The sequence below is a fragment of the Solanum lycopersicum genome, chromosome 4 (assembly GCF_036512215.1).
Source record: "Solanum lycopersicum chromosome 4, SLM_r2.1".
Classification (NCBI taxonomy): Eukaryota; Viridiplantae; Streptophyta; class Magnoliopsida; order Solanales; family Solanaceae; genus Solanum; species Solanum lycopersicum.
The window spans coordinates 5950863-5967818 of NC_090803.1; the positions used below are offsets into that span (position 1 = coordinate 5950863).

A 16956-nucleotide genomic window follows, 5' to 3' on the forward strand; every position below is an offset into this window, starting at 1 on the left:
TATATTATTTTATATAATTGCCAAATAAATATGTATAAATATAAATGTGAACTCCATTGATATTTTATTTTTTTATTTATTAAGGTGAGGAATTTTAATAGCACTTTTGATCCTTCAATTCATAGTAAATTTTGATTTTGATCCTCATCATACGTGTATGACACAACATAAGAAATGATCAATTAATAAGCAACTGTTTAATTCATAATTATGATGAATTTATGAATATTCTCACAAACAAAGAAATTAAAAATTAATAAATGCAGTTAAATATCATAAAGAATTAAAATTAGAATTTTTCAAGTTCCCAATTTTTCCTTTAACATACATTTGGATGATGGAGAATAATCATCGTGTAATTAACAACATATTTTTCGTTCTTATTCCGTAAAAACCTCAAAATGCTTTTGGAAAATAGTAAATGTTCTATCACCGAAACAACAGCAAATAAAAATAGAAAAAAAAAAATGAAATCACAAACATTTTGGAGTCATTTATTACACAAATATTAGAAAATATTTATATCTCATCTTAATTTTCTTTCATTCTATTCATATTCTTTTTCAAATAGAAAAGGGAAATTGTTATACATGCAATGAGTTGGTAGCCATGGAGATCACAATTTCTTGAATCCTTGGCTTCTCTTTTATGAATAATAAATAACAAGTGAGTTTTCTCTTTATATTTTCAAGCGTATTATTAAGCATATATAATATTTCTAGACTTGTTTGAGATTGAGACTTATAATCTTTATTGCGTTTTTTCTTGATCATACAATTTTTATACATGCAATGACAGGCGCATATTTTTAGAAAAGGTGTCATTAAGCACAACTTCACAATTTCATTTATCTGTTTGTGAATTACTAATTATTATGTTAGATAGGTAGTCTATATCGCAAGCTTTTGGAATGCAGTCATTCCCTAGCGCCTGCGTGAACATTGGATGATTCGTGCACTTATCTACCCTTTTTCTCATAAAATAATTTGGATATATATAGTTATGAAAAAACAAATCAACATCATTTAAAGTGATAAAAAAGTAAATTAATTCGAAAAGAAAAGTAAATTAGGTCTTAAAAATCAACATACTCCTAGATTCAAATACATTTTACATGCAAAATTGATAGTACAATGTCAACATCGCTTGCATAAAATTCTGTGTGCCCTATTTTCTTGTCCTTTCGAATTCTGTTACTATTTGTTGTTTATTGTCCCTTGACTATCATATAGTTTTGTTATAGTTTTTGTTCCGTTACTATTAGGTGTTTTGTTATTATCTGTTGTCTCATGTATTACCGTTAGTTTTTTGGGGATTGTTTTTCCTTGAACCGAGAGTCGATCGAAAATAACTTTGGAGGTAAGGTTTGCATACATTCTACCATCTCTAGACCGCATTTTGTAGGATTACACTACGCATATTACTGCTTTTTTTCCCTCGAAACAATATAATCTTATAATCGTGAAATATGTATCATTTTATGCAGGATAGAAGACGTTATTATCGAAGCACCAAAAAAAATAAGATGTTTGGATTTAGTATAAGAACAGGTAAGCAAAATGCCTCAGGTTCACCAAGTTCAAAAACAGGATCTCCATCATCTGTTGGTTCACCAAAAACAGCAGGAAGTACAGGTTCACCAAAGGCAGAAGTTGGTGAAATTGACACAAGAGCACCTTTTCAATCTGTTAGAGCTGCTGTTAGTTTGTTTGGTGATACTGGTTCTTCACCCCAGGCTAAACCAACTATTAAAAGATCAAAAACCATTGAAGAGGTATCGTAATCGTATCTAGAGTCAGTAGATTCAGAATAAACGTGATATGAATAGAGTTTTTTTTTTTGACATTAGGTCATAGTAGTGGCCGAGGTAGAAATTTATCATAAAGGTTGCTCTCAATTCTCATTAAATTTAAATTCTGAATCCGCCTTTGTATGTGTTTATACATGGTTTATACCAAAAGCAATAGGTCTGAACTTTCCAAAAATGTTTGACGTATCCATGTCAGATCCTTAAAAAATGCACTACTTTTGGAGGATCGGACACGGACGTAACGATATTTTTGAAGAATCCGAGTAGCATAGGGTTTAATTACCATATACATACTAACAAAATTTTTCTTCTTCTCAGAGGGTGTTAGAGAAGGAAAGTAGGCTTCATTTGGCCCTAAGAGAACTAGATGGCTTCAAAGAACAGATAAGAAGTACAGAGACAACAAAAACTCATGCTCTTCGAGATCTCGAAAAGGCTAAAAGAACACTCCAGGAACTCACAGGAAAGCTCGAGACACTATGCGAAACGAAGCAAGCAGCTATTGAGGCAACAGAGACAGCAAAGGCCCGAGCCATCGAGCTCGAAGAACAGAAATCGAATAAACCTCCAGTAGGCACAGATGCTTGGAAACAGAATGTTGAAGCTGAAAGAGAACAATATCGAACATCTTCTGGTGAACTAAATTCCGCGAAACAAGAGCTTACAAACCTCCGTCAGGACTTTGATGCAGCCCTAACTGCTAAACTGGCCGCGTTTCAAGAAGCTGCAGATGCACAGCATAACGCGGCCATCAATAGAGAGAGGCTAGGTAAGCTCTCGAAAGAAGTCACTACATTACGCGAAACATTAGGACAAGTAAAAGTTGCATCTCTCCAAGCACAAGACGAGCACGAAAAACTCATCCAAGATAAAGAAGTTCACTTACAATCACTCAAAACAGCTAAAGAAGAAGCTGAAGAGAAAATCAGGGCTCTCAAAGAGGACCCTGACTCTCAACTAGTAACAGAAAACCTCGTTGAGAAGCTCGAGGTAACCAACGAAGCAATCCATGTCTTACAAGAACAACTCAATAATGTCCGAGCCCTGGATTTAGACGCGTATAACAAAGCAAATGAAGAGCTCAATGCTACAAAGAACATGTTGAAAGAGATAGTCGCGGAGGAAAGTTCCCTCCGTGGCATAGTTGAATCTCTTAAACAAGAAGCAGAACGTGTAAAAGGCGAACTCAATGAGCTCAACAAGAAAGCAGAGGAAACAGAGTCCCTAGTCGAAAAGTTGAAACTAGAGCTCGAAAACAGCAAGAAAGAACTCGAAACAAGCATTTCAGCTAAAACACAAGCTGAAGGAGATTCAAATGATTTACCTTCAAGAATCCAACAGTTAACTTCCGAGGCGAATCAATACACAAAAGAAGCAAATGAGATGAAGAAAAACACAGAGTTACTCAAACAAGACGCGCAATCAGCACATGAAGCAACTAAAGAAACAGAGGATAAGCTAAAAATCGCGCTAAAAGAAGCTGAAGAAGCAAAAGCAGCAGAGAAACTTGCAGATGAAAAGATACACAATCAATCAAGAAACAACAAAACAGACAATTCCACTGATGATAACAACGACGAAAAACATTCATCATCAGAATCATCTAATGGGAAGATAAGACTATCAATTGAGGAATACGAGGCATTAAAACGAAAAGTAGAGGGAATAAAGAATGATGCTGACATAAAAGTAGCAACTGTCATGGCACAAGTTGAAACTATCAATGCCAATGAAAAACAAGCTAACGAAAAACTCGAGGTGTTGTTAAAGGAGAAGGAAGATATCAAAATCGCGACACAAGAAGCATTGAAAACAACAGAAATGGCAGAAGCAGCAAAATTGGTTGTTGAAGGAGAATTGCAGAAATGGAGAATAAAGGAACAAGAAGAAGAAGAAGTAGAAATTGGAGAATCATCTAATGGAAATGTTGAAGAGACATAGAAGAGAAAATTTGTATAAAATAAAAATAAGAACTATAGTATAAATTATGGGAAATTTTTATGTAATTTGGTGTAATGTTTGTGTATGTATATGATTTTTTTTCCATTTTTATTATTGAAGGCATTCAAATGTGCAGAAAGTATATGAATGTCTATTACCTTCGAGAAATACAGAGTATGATTGCCTATAAATAGATCATTTTAGTTCTGTGTCAGGACTTCAGACTTCCTTCTACCTTAATTATCTTCTCGGTAAAAATACAGAATAAGATTACATATATATAAATCCTTTAAGTTCAGTCTTTTTTTAATTCGACCCGTACATTTATTATACATGGGATGTCTTTCTTCTTATCTAGGATAAAATTCACAAATAATCACTTTTTGAACGTTATAATTGAAATATAGTCATTATCATAAAATTTCAAATTTCACGCTAAAATTTGTGGATAGTGTCATAGAGTTTTACTTTGGTATATTTGAAAATCCATGTCAATTGCTATTTATTGATTGTAGAGCTACACCTCAATTGATAAGTGGGTAAGTAACTCGCACTCAAAAAAATATGGTCTAATGATCAATGAAATAACTTCAGCGAACATTGGAGATAATGGGACACAAAATATAAGTGAATTAATTTCTTTTTGTCTATCTAAATCTTGATATACACACTTACATGGTATCGTGGTATGCACATCTTGTTCACGGTATTCGGAAAATATGTGTGTGTGCGTGTGCGTGCGTGGGTGTGTGTGCGCGTGCACGTGCGTGCGTGTGCGTGCGCGTGCGTGTGTCCTGAACACGTGCTTTGCATGTTAGTCCCACAAAAATATTTTATATGGTAAGAGTTATATTAAAATCACATTAAACAAAAATGAAACTTTAACTAAAAATATTAAAATCACATTTTGAAGAATTTCAAAAATGATTTACTGAAAAAATATAAATGAAATAAATGGACAACCTATATAAACGACTTATGTATTGTAAAATGTAAATGCCAAATAATTAGATATTCTGATAACCTTTTGAACAATAAAATTTAATGTGATAAATAATTTATCTTATTATATTATTAGGTCGAAACCTACAATATATTAATTTGTTACTTTTGTAAGAAAGTGACAATACACACATAAAACATCTTCTCTAATTCCAAAGAGTTTAAAGTAGATTCCAGACTTCAATAAGTTTCCCTCAATGAAAGCGGGGATTTCTGCCTAGCAGTAGGTGTCAGGTGAAGGGGCAGAGACGTCCTCTTTCTACCAGATTATTATATGTACTTTTAACAAGTATATATGTTGTCTCCATATTACATTCAAATGACATAGTAAGTATATTGTTCTTTGTAGCATGAACAAAAAATTTCAACAGTTTGTTCATGGTTATTTTTCATACTTATCATATTTTAATTTTTTATCCTTTTTTTTCTCTTACTTTATTATTCATATTTGACTTTTAAGTACTCCCTCATATTAAATTAAATTACCTCATTTGTTTAGAATATGTCTTCTTCAAAGGTTTTCTCGATTTCTTTTGCTCTATGTTGTTGAGGGAGAAACATTAGTTATCCTTTTTACCTTCGAAGCAAGGAGATTGAAGAAAAATAAATTTAAATAAGTCATTTCAAATTAAAGTTATCAAGGAGGCTCTACTTTGTGAAATACACATGAATTAAGTTATTAAAATCTAATTAAAATACAATAGTCGTATGTATATCAAATTTTTTAAAAAGTAATCATGCAAAAAAATGCAAAATTGTTGGAGAGACATGCTTCATACCTCATTTGTATCGACGCAATTTCTACTAAAAGTTCTATTCAATGTCTACAAAACAATCACCTTACCTGAGAAAAAATTACATCATAAGTTCATAAAACAAAATTTTAGCAGTATATTATCATGTGAGAGATCAAACACTTAAATATCAATTTAAGAATATAATCTGAATGATAGCAAAAACTGAAAAATCTGAGATTTATGCTCTCTAAACCAAATTCAAATGTACAATATTATCATTAGAAGACAACGTGTAAGAAACTTATTTATAGTGATTTTTTGAAGAGTTAAAAAGTCATTCAATTTTAATGGTGATTTCTTGTGGAATTAAAAAGTTATTCAACTTTAATGGTGATTTCTTAAAGAGTTAAAAAAGTCATTCAACTTTAATAGTTTCACACTTATAGAATAATGATTAATCATTATTTATAATAATAATAATATGATAACGATAATTAAAAAGTTGAAGGGTCTTTTCTTAATCCAACTTTAGACTAAGCATCTTCCCACTTATAATATAAAATATAATAACAATTATATATTAAGAAATATGATAAATAAAAAATAAAATAATAATAATATAATATATGATCATGACATGATATGATGATGTATACATTGTTTTTATCTTTCATAACTTTTAAAATTCTGGATTATCGACAATTATGATTAAGATTAAAAACAATATCATTGTACTCATTTATCAAGAAAATAATCATTTAATTATTAAATAACTAAAAGACTTAAATTTTGTCATTATGTAATTAAAATATTTATGTTTCATTAAATGATTAATTCAATTTTAATTTAATAAAAAGTCAATATGATAATTCAACTTTTTACTTTAAAGCTTTTCATTATATATATATATATAAAAGATGTTTATACATTACACTAGATATGTTGAATAGTACCCTTTATTTCTTGATGTATTTACTTTTATATAATTAAATCTCTTTTCGATAAAAATCAAAATCTATAACTATTGATATAAAATAATTGAGATGGACGCCTATCACAATAATGTTTTGAATTTCAGTACGAATATTCCATCGAACTTATTATCAATAGGTCTCTTGATCAGTTAATTCCCATTTATATAATTCAGTCAATATAATTATATAACGTATGAACACTACAATTCTCATATAAGTTTCAATTAATCGCACTTTAAATTTCGAAAGTAAAATAAATTTTTATTTGATTGTGATTTTTTCATGTCTTTTAAATTTTTAATTATAATAATTTATAATACTTTTTATATAGTTTACAAAATATACGCTTTAATTGATCTCTATTTAAATTTAATTCACAAAATCCGAACTACAATAATTGTAAGCAAAATGCATTGACTTTAGACAATTTCATTGGTTGAAAGCGCCAAGATGCTGGTATATATTCGGATATTCTTGTACAAGTCTCTATTAGAAAATAACGTCTCAACGTTTTGGTTTTTTAAAAAAATAATAAATTAATCATATCATCATTCATATTTGATTAATTTATTAAAATAAAATAAATAAATTAATGTTGATCTTTTTATTCTATCAAATATGCATATTTTTTTGGGTTCAGGGACCCTTGTTTAGTCAGGCAGGTTCAATTGAATACTCTTCGTAAAAAAAAAATAGCACATATTAAATGGATCTAGCTATTACCCTTTTTTTTTTCATAATTAAATACTTTGTTAGCCTATTTTAAGAACAAAATAAGAATATTATAATTAAGAACTTTTTATATATAGAAGAAATGTAATGTTGTTTATAAAACAAATTAAAAAGAGAAATAAAATAAAAAGAGGTATTATCATCAAAGTACGTTTTACATGAAAAATAGTGATATTACATTAATTCGACGGAGGCAAGATTTCTCTTGAGGGATTCATAGAGTACTAAAAATGAAAACGCAAATAAGTGAAGAAAATTAAGCATTCGATATATAATATGTTAAAAAATTATCAATATTAATATATATTTTGTAATTTTTCGGTGAAATGGGCTTAGATAAATCTCCTTCCATCCGTTACCTCTGCCCATGATCATATTAAGAGACACATATGAATATTTTTCGGGGTGAAGGTATATTATAATTTATAGGTTCACCAAATTCAATAATTTTGGCTTAAATCATATAAATCTATTATGTATGCAATAACAACAACACGCTCAAAGATTGTACACATATCTTGCCTTTATCTTTACGGGATGAAGAGGTTGATTATGTAATTGCTGAAAGTAAATTCTCGATTTGTGTTGATTATATAATTGTTGAAAGTAAATTCTCAATTTGTGCATACATAAAAATCTATTATGTACGCATGAATATTAAATTCTGAACTCATAAAATTTAAATCTTGAATCCGCTTCAACCTTATAATTCCAAAATAAGAGTTATTTTAGCTTACATCATTAGTTTTATCCTCTATATAAAAATGTCTCACTTTGTAACAACTTTTTCCTACACTTGTCTAAGTTTTCCCAACAACTTAAATCTTTTGGGAGAAAATAAGAAGGGACAAAACACAAAGTTTGTCTATCATCATTAATCCCCTCTTGGGATTTTGACATAATTAAGGTTGATCACAATCATCTTGATTTTTCATTAATTTTCAAGAAGAAGAAAACAATGAAAGAAATCATTGACAATAGTTTGATCAATGAAATTGAAGAAGAAGAAGAAGAAGAAGAAGAGGGGAACTTTTATAATTCTACAAGTGATTTGTTTGAAATTGATCATCATGGTGGTGGTGAAGTTGAAGGAAGTTTGTTTTCCTTTGACTTTCACAATCATGAGGAACATGATGTTGTTTATGTTGTTGTTTGGAATAAGAATGTTAGTCAAGAGGAATCAAGCATGGATGCTTTGCTTTGGACTCTCAATCATGTTGTGACTAATCCAAATTCTACCATTGTTTTCCTCATTCATATATTTCCTCAAACTAACTTCATCCCTACTCCTTGTAAGTCCTCTCTCACACACACACACACAAAAAGAATCATAAGAAAAGATATATTTAATTCTTGATTTCGTTACTTTTGTTATTTTCTTGAGTCTAAGGGTGTATCAGAAACAACCTGTGTATCTTCCAAGGTAAGGATAAAATCTACGTATATACTGCCCTCACCAGACCCCACTTGTGAAACTACCGTGAATATATTGTTATTGTTATAGTCTAATGCTTTAGTTGTAATATCCAAATTATAACAGACTATAAAAATTAAGATATTGTGTTACTTCCTTATTATTTGAATTTAGATCTTATTTAGTTTGTTATACTCTAAAAGACACAAGATTATATGAAGATTATTTTGTGATGAAACAACACAGTGGGAATGATACCAATAGGCCAAGTGAATGAAGAGCAAAAAGAGAACTACATGACTAAAGAAAGAAGCAAGAGGAGACAGTTCCTTCAAAAGTTTGTTGACATTTGCTCTGCTTCCAAGGTGCACATACTGATCACTCTTTCATCGGAAAATTATGTTATGTATATACGATCAAATACTACTTTTTTATACATAAATATATTAATCTTGTATCTCAATTATCACACTATTTTGTTAGTCGTTACTATTCCCTTATTAGCTGTTGCATTTTCTTCACTATCGTTCTGAGGGTCCTCTAGAAATCATGCATACACTTTACCCTCCTCAAATCCTACGTTTGAAGTTTCACTAAGTATGTTGTTTTATACGTATATATGAATCTTGAACACTCTTAACGAGATTTCAAACCTCGCCACTGGGAAACAAATGAGAGGGGGTGCCCACTAGCATGACCTGTATAACTAAAGCTGATATATGTGCCATTTTTTTAACAGGTTAAACTGGACACCATACTTATTGAGAGTGACATGGAAGGCAAAGCTATATTGAACCTCATTCCCATCTGCAACATAAGAAAGCTGGTTCTTGGTACTTCTAAAGCCAATCTCAAGTATGAGCAACAAAAAATGAACTTTTTAACCTTCTACTCCACTTCTCCATCAGTTTTCAGCTGTCATCTTCTAAATATTGTTTCATGATTTCTCTGATAGGAAAATGAAGTCAAGAAAAGGCAACGGAACGACAGATGAGATATTACAAAACGCACCAGAGTTCTGTGAGGTTAAGATCATATGTGAAGGCAAGGAAGTTGTTGAGCTGCAGATGTTTGAATCACCTTCTCTCCGATACTCCGGTGGCAGCCTAAAGTCCATTGAAGGCCAGATCCAAAATCAGAATCAAGAAGCCCAGAATGATCAATCCATTGGATGTGGAGGATGTTTCAGAGCCAAGGTCATGTCTTAGATATCATATAGCTCAATAGTGTCCTACCTCAAGGACTTCAAAGGATGTAAATTTCTATCAACAAATAACTGGTGTTTCCACATGAATCTCCCCTCTTCATCATACCACATATTACATGTTACTTTATACAGTTATTGTACATACAAGAAGTAATAACACAACAACATAACCAGTGTAATTCCACGAGTTGGGTCTGAAGAGGGTAAAATGTATGCAGACCTTACCCCTACCTCGTAGAGATAGAGAGGTTGTTCCCAATAGACCCTCACTAATAAAACACCAAATCGTTGTTTTACCATTCCATGGGCAAGGAATAATAAGTGGGCTGAAGATACTGATGTTATTACCTGATATATAAGGAATGACAATAACAAAGGAAAAGCAAAAACGAGCTCCCTCCTTTACATCTGAAAGAGCCGAAAAGCAAATATAACACAGGAGAAAGTAAAATGTAGCAAAATTCACTGTGGTCTAAATGTCTTGGAAATACACCTGACATCCAAAAGTATGGTTGTCGCATAACTTAAAGATAAGATTGAATCTAAACTTTCTCACACTGTACTGTACCTTTGGGATGGAATACAAATTTCTAGGGAGCATCAAAAAGCAATATACATTGAGCAATCATCTTGCTTAACTTGGTCATTTGGCCAAAAAACAGTTTCCTGTTCATGGCAATGCCATCTCACCTAAAGCCACACATGATTCTGAGTTATCCAATTGCATACTTCTAACAGTTATATACTTCAAGACACTCGCCTTTTACCGTTTAGACATCCTTGTAAATATGGAGACTAATGATGGGAGGCAGCTCTAGCTTGAAGCACGTACAGATTCACAAATAATAAGGTTATGGACAGTGACAACAGGACCCTGCACATATAAGATTATCCCTGAATTCAGGATTTGCTGGTCCACCACTTCATAAAAATTACCAGTCGGGCTGATAATTACTAGAAGAAATCAAATTCGAGGTAGTTATCAGAACCCTTTTGGCTGGGAGCTACTGCTGCTGGAACAGTCTTTTGATTGGTAGATGGTGCTGGGACTGGTAGTCTCTCAAATTCAACCGGTTTAGGCACCTCGGGAGGGCTAGCACAGCGTATTAGTGCCCAATTAACCCCTTCAAAGAAAGGGTGTTGTTTTATCTCAGTTGCCCCTCTTTTGTATGCCAATCTGTTCTGTGGTTCTTTTATGAGTAAACCTCTAATAAGATCCCTTGCTGCAAAACTAACAACTGGTGATTCTGGAAATCTAAGAGGTTGCCCGACTACATTGAATAATGTAGCTCGGTTACCAGATCCTTTAAATGGAGTTTTACCAAACAAGAGCTCGTAGAGAAAGATCCCAAAAGTCCACCAATCTACTGCACTTCCATGACCTTCACCTTTGATAATCTCTGGTGCCAAGTATTCATGAGTTCCCACAAATGACATAGAGCGAGCACTAGTAGGTTCTGCCATGAGCTCTGGTAATGGCCTAACTTGGTTACCTACGTCATTTTTGGGTTTCCGATCCTTCTTGGACTTGCTGGAAAAGATGCGGCGAGAGAAGCATGTTGTAGGAACGACACATGATGGTTGAATGCAGGAAGGCTCAATGCATGCCGGCTGGACACAGTATCCAGAGTTCTTCTTGAGAGGCTCCAACTCCAGGGAAGATGTCTTCACCAGTGTTGGGCTAAAAGAACAGCAAAGTGACAGGTCAAAGTCTGAAAGCATTATATGTCCATCTTCTCTAACAAGGACATTCTCAGGTTTGAGGTCGCGGTAGATAATACCAAGCATATGGAGATACTCTAAAGCCAGAAGGACCTCAGCGACATAAAATCTGAAAAGGGAGAAAGTTAATTGTCAGTAAAACACTTCAACAACAACAGCATAACCAGAGTAGTCCACAAGTGGGGCCTGCGGAGGGTATTGTGTACACAGCCTAACCCTTACCTTGTTAAGGTAGCAGAGAGGCTATTTCCGAAGGATCCTCACCCCAAGTACCGCATATAATAAAACAATATGAAAAGGAAATACAGTGGACCATGTTTTGTTGCATAACAATATTTCTAGTTGGACCATGGGACAATTGTTTTCTGAAGGAAACATTAAAAATTCATTTCTAATCTCTAAAATGGAACCTTGGAATATGCGAACCGGAATATGGGGACATAGTAATACGCTCCTAAACATTCAAAAACAAAATACAAGTCCCACTTACATAATTCAGCATTAAATAATTGTTTGTTAGATCCCAAATACTGTTACGCCAGAGAGCTAAAACCATGAATTGCTGCTCAACCAAGTCAGCTAATACTACGTAGCAATAGAGATGAAAGTTATAACAAAATTGATTTTTACAAAGAAAAAACTTCTGTGACACAGAAGATGTCCAAGAAAAGGGGCAAGAATCCACCGAACTCCATAATGGGAGAAGGAGAGGAATTTTGGTAACTTGGTGGAGAAACAAAAAGAATATGAATAGTCTAAATGCAAAAAATAATGACATCACAGATAAAGGACCTTATTACTCGACAAATGCAAATTCAGAACGAAGAAATTCTCAAAGTGAAGGATGCTCCTAGAACCATGGTAATAGGCTTCCAACAAAATCTAAAGGCCTAGTGCGACGTCACTCATCCAGCAGCATAAGGTTCAAGTGCATTTGACAACATAAATATGCACTTCCAAGTAAGAAGAACAGCTAGACTGACTTGTTAAAACAGCCTTCTCAGTTGTGGATCTTCTATTGAAATTACAAAAACAATGATCTTGTAGAAAGCAATAAAATAACGTGGAACTCAGAAAGTATCAATAGGAAAAATCATATTCAAAAGACTGAAAAGAAGTTATACTTCACTGCTTGTTCAGAAAAATGTTTCCCTGGCTGTCTCTGCCTAAGAGTATGCAGATCCCCTCCAGGACAGAATTCCATAACCAAACATGAAAACTTATCAGTCTCAAAGTGGCTGTAGAGAGAGGGAAGAAAAGGATGATCAAGGGATGATAAAATTTCTCTCTCTGTCTGAGCACGAAGAAGCTTCTTGCGGCTGGCTAAAGATGCTTTATCCATGACTTTCATAGCAAAGTAACACTTGGTTCCACTCAGTTCAGCCAAGTAAACACTTCCAATATCTCCACAGCCCAACCTTTTCAGTAGTCTGAAATGGCTCAAACCTAAGCTACCATCTTTAGATCGGACAGCTTGGATAGCTTCCCATCTCACGTCATTTGTTTTGTGGGGTTTGTTTACACTGCTGCTAAAACTGCTAAAGGTGCTTTCATCACTCACATCAGTGCTGGTGCTTCCTCTACACATGCTGCTCTTTCCACTCTCAACAAGATCAGCATGATCACTTATCTTGCCACTTCCACTATTTTTGGCTAGACTACTAGTACCATCGCTGACTTTTGCAGAAACTGAACTGTTCTTGCCACTCGTTTGGTTAGATGTTTTCTTTTCTTGATCGGTAGAAGACTCAAGTGAGCTTCTGGTTCCATTAACTTCATGATTCCCAGGTGTCGACACATTCTGAATATCAGTGGGAGCATTTTTAGATTTATCAATTGACAAATCATTAGACCCCTTTTGACACTTCTTATTATTCCGAACCCCATCCACATCATGTGTTGTAATTTTGCCAGATTCTGGCAATTTACCAGAGAGAGCAAGGCTGAGTTCATTCATTTTTGACACCTGTGTAAGGAAAGAGCTAGAGTCATTTGTCTCGGCTGTCTGTCGAGCTCCAACAGGTTTTTGTTTAGGTTCAAGGGGAGCGCTAGCACCAAAATTCGAAGCCATCAGTGACACAATGATACAGATGAATAAGTTACAAAGGACGGCACGTTTTTCCGTCAGCCATTCCAATTGCCATCATCTTGCTACAAGATTACGGATGTACCTCGCCAATCTGCCAACAAGACAAAAAATTACCCATTAAAAGAACAATTACAAGGTCTAAGCATTTGTTCAGATAATCTCTTCTTGGAGATGATTCAATGTGTTACTGTCAAGTTGTCAACAGAAAAACAGGTAATCTCTTCTTGGAGATAATTCAATGTGTTACTGACAAGTTGTCAACAGAAAAACAGGTCTGTATATCAAAAAGGAAGAAATAGCATTTTACTAGACCAACAATAATAACAACAACTAGGTCTCAGTCCCAAACAATATCAGGGTCGACTAATCGAATCCTCACTATTCCATTTAACCATTTTTCGCCTCTCACCTTTGTCGCCATGGCATTGTCTTTTGAAGATTGCTCGCCAGAAAGCTTAAAGGCGATGAAGGGTCGCCTCGCCTCCCACCATTGACGACGAGGCGATCACCTTTCTTAATCACTGATCAGATAATTACTGGTTCATACCCCACAGCAGGGAATCAACTAAAGTGCTGCTTAGGGTTCATTTGGAAGGATGTCATGTATTAGTCATGGTATTTATTTAATCCATTGTTCCATAGGATTCAGTCTATGTGGTGTATAACTAATACATAGCAAACCATGGTACTAGTAATACAAGGATTATTTATACATAAATAAGCATGGCTGAAGACAGAACTGCCCTTAATACACAAAACCAACCAGCAGATAAGAAATAATCCTAGTATAACTAATACCGACATAACTAATCTCCTCATTACTAATCTCATCATTACAAATACACCCTAGTCAGTACTATTCTTAAAACACCACCAAACAGCCCCTTAGTATTTAATCATCCCTGCTGCAAAACAAATCAAAAACTTAAACCCTGGAACTATGTACAAGATCTAATTCTCGATTAGCCTCAAGCAAATTTGCATGTAGAACCTTATATACTCTACTTAAGACTGAAAAAACTGATAGCTAAAAACAGATATCAATAAAGTGAACAACCATAACTTACCATTTAAAACACAGATTGCATTATTTTAAAAGCTTATACAACACCATACATGGATTTCATATCCATCAAAAAAGCAGGAAAAATAAAACAGGAAGAAAAAAAAAAGGAAAAATATATATATATGTCTAACAACAAACCAACACATAAAAAGTAAATCAAGACTTAGACAGCAACCCATAACTTAACCAGACACAAATACAGTTAATTAATTAAAAATCAGATCTTGATCAAGATTACATTTTTAAGCAAAACCCATATCAGATCCTTAATGAAAACAACAACCCAGATGCCAAAACTGAATCTTGAAGCAACCCCATGTAAATCACAAGAGAAAAATAAGTACCTGAATTACCCTTGTAAACCCAAATTGAAGATTTAGCTTTACCTGTAATAAGAAAAAAAAAAGAGTACAGAAGAGAAACAATTGCTCTTTGTATACTCCTCCAGACTAGTACAGTTAGCAGCAGCTTAGAGTGAGAAAGAAGAGAGAGAGAGAAAATGAGAGATGCTTAGGACTATCAGGCAAATGAGGAAGAAGAGGGGTCAACAAATGCTAAAGCAAAAACTACCTTTTTTTTTCTTTTTTAATGAAGGGACTTTATTTAGAGTAATTTTTATTAGCAAATTAGAAAAAAAAAAGTTGGGTTAATGTGTAATTATTGTATGATTAACTTATAATAATGAACATTTGTGAATAAGCACAAAAGAAATTCTAAAATGTGTGCCAAAGTATAAGTCAAGATTGAAAGTTGTTTTCTTTTAGTAATTTTCTTAAGTTAGTAAATTTTAAATTAATAATTTATCTATATTAAATATATTTTTTAATGTAAATATATATTTTGACCAAAGTTATTGAATTTGGTTGAATCTTTATCGCAAAAACTAACTCCAATTCATTGAAACATATTATAATTTAAATTTTTAAATGAGAATTTATCGATAAATTTAAGATTTTTTTTTTTTTTGAAGAGGAGAATTATTGAATTTTCTTTTTTGTTGTCTACGAGGGATTTCTTATATTTCAATTGTGCATAAAATAAATCTCGTTTTGATGTCCTTGTATGTCTGTTATACTAAATAAGTAAATTACACTTGCTCTGTTCAATCGTAGTTTTACACTATATTAAAAATAGTTGTTCAACAATATTTGTCAGATTTATAAAATCAAGACATAATTTATTCTTTGTATCTATTTTACCTTTATTATTAACTATTTGTTATCTAACATATTTTTTGAAACATTAAATTTATAAAATCAAAGGATAATATGGTAATATTATCCCTATTATTAATTGCTTCTCAAGGGATGTGTCAAGTTATAATGAATAACTATTGTTGAATAGAACAAGTACTAGATAATAATGACTTTCATTTCAAAGATTATTTGTTCAACTAACTCATCGTTCTACGATAATAATTTATTTTTTAAAATATAGAAAAAACAAAAAAAAGTATTAATTTATGTGTAATGTTATGTGTGTATGTGTGTGAGCGTGTGATTCGATATTTGCATTAATATTCTTTTCTAAAAATGGGTCCAAACTCCAAAATCCAAGTCAGTCTCTTTGCTGTCTGCCATGCCCATTGACATCAATTTGGCTTGGCCTTCAACCTATAGTTTGAAAAATGACATATATGCCCTTTTTTACGAATTTTTGTGGATTAATATTAAAAAAATATTTAAAATCTTAAATTTTTATTTCGTGATAATAAAATATTTAAGAAAGAGATAGCTATTAATAAATTGGTCACCACACTTGTGAGGCCCAATCTGGCCAAGTTTAGGGACCAACAGAATTAATCGACCATCAGAAAATCAATGGATTAACGTACAGTAATATCATTTAAAATTTTTTGAATTTCTATTTTGTGAAATCAAAATAAAAAAGTAAAACTAACACGCAAGAAAAATATTTAAAATCTTTGTGATACTAAAATGTTGAAAAAAGAGGTCATTAATTTTTAAAAAATGCAATGAAATTGATCACCGTGTATGTGAGAGGCTTGGTCCATCCAAATTTAGGAGTCATAGAGTCGACAACTAATTTCTGAAAAATTAGTAAATTAGCTCATACGAAATATACTTCAAATATTAAATTTTTATTTAATCATTATTGAATCACTAAAATGTGAGACATCATTAATGAAACTGCAATGAATACTTATTATCTAGCCTATGAAGCTAGCTGTCACGACCCAAAACCGGGCCGCGACTGGCACTCACATTTACCCTCCTATGTGAACGAACCAACCAATCTAAA

The 16956-nt window shown here is 32.7% G+C and overlaps 3 protein-coding genes across 4 annotated transcripts; 2 read left to right on the forward strand and 1 right to left on the reverse strand.

The window, feature by feature from the left end:
- The first annotated feature begins 436 nt into the window (after positions 1 to 436).
- Positions 437 to 3965, forward strand: LOC101255879 (WEB family protein At1g12150-like). Its single transcript, XM_019213319.3, has 3 exons — positions 437 to 666; positions 1487 to 1774; positions 2129 to 3965. The coding sequence occupies exons 2-3, from the start codon at positions 1526 to 1528 to the stop codon at positions 3749 to 3751; spliced, it is 1872 nt and encodes a 623-aa protein (XP_019068864.1). The 5' UTR covers positions 437 to 666; positions 1487 to 1525; the 3' UTR covers positions 3752 to 3965.
- Positions 3966 to 7952: 3987 nt separating this feature from the next.
- LOC101255876 (U-box domain-containing protein 33) lies at positions 7953 to 9904 on the forward strand. Its single transcript, XM_004236601.5, has 4 exons — positions 7953 to 8488; positions 8857 to 8975; positions 9350 to 9465; positions 9566 to 9904. Exons 1-4 carry the CDS (start codon positions 8155 to 8157, stop codon positions 9816 to 9818), a joined length of 822 nt encoding a protein of 273 aa, XP_004236649.1. The 5' UTR covers positions 7953 to 8154; the 3' UTR covers positions 9819 to 9904.
- A 359-nt stretch (positions 9905 to 10263) lies between these two features.
- Positions 10264 to 15400, reverse strand: LOC101255579 (serine/threonine-protein kinase D6PKL2-like). 2 transcript variants are annotated; one of them, XM_004236600.5, is made up of 3 exons: positions 15039 to 15400; positions 12664 to 13719; positions 10264 to 11648 (listed from the first exon to the last, which is right to left on the reverse strand). In XM_004236600.5, exons 2-3 carry the CDS (start codon positions 13608 to 13610, stop codon positions 10772 to 10774), a joined length of 1824 nt encoding a protein of 607 aa, XP_004236648.1. In that variant the 5' UTR covers positions 13611 to 13719; positions 15039 to 15400; the 3' UTR covers positions 10264 to 10771. The 2 variants fall into 2 exon arrangements, with proteins under 2 accessions (XP_004236648.1, XP_010319220.1); XM_010320918.4 differs by having other exon boundaries at positions 15081 to 15281.
- Positions 15401 to 16956: the final 1556 nt, after the last annotated feature.

Coding starts and splice junctions, on each gene's coding strand:
- LOC101255879 (XM_019213319.3), top strand. CDS start 1,526: ATGTTTGGATTTAGTATAAGAACAGGTAAGCAAAATGCCTCAGGTTCA. Junction 1,775..2,128: donor GATCAAAAACCATTGAAGAG/GTATCGTAATCG, acceptor TCTTCTTCTCAG/AGGGTGTTAGAGAAGGAAAG.
- LOC101255876 (XM_004236601.5), top strand. CDS start 8,155: ATGAAAGAAATCATTGACAATAGTTTGATCAATGAAATTGAAGAAGAA. Junction 8,489..8,856: donor TAACTTCATCCCTACTCCTT/GTAAGTCCTCTC, acceptor GAAACAACACAG/TGGGAATGATACCAATAGGC. Junction 8,976..9,349: donor ACATTTGCTCTGCTTCCAAG/GTGCACATACTG, acceptor TTTTTTTAACAG/GTTAAACTGGACACCATACT.
- LOC101255579 (XM_004236600.5), bottom strand. CDS start 13,610: ATGGCTTCGAATTTTGGTGCTAGCGCTCCCCTTGAACCTAAACAAAAA. Junction 11,649..12,663: donor TTTTCTGAACAAGCAGTGAA/GTATAACTTCTT, acceptor CTCCCTTTTCAG/ATTTTATGTCGCTGAGGTCC.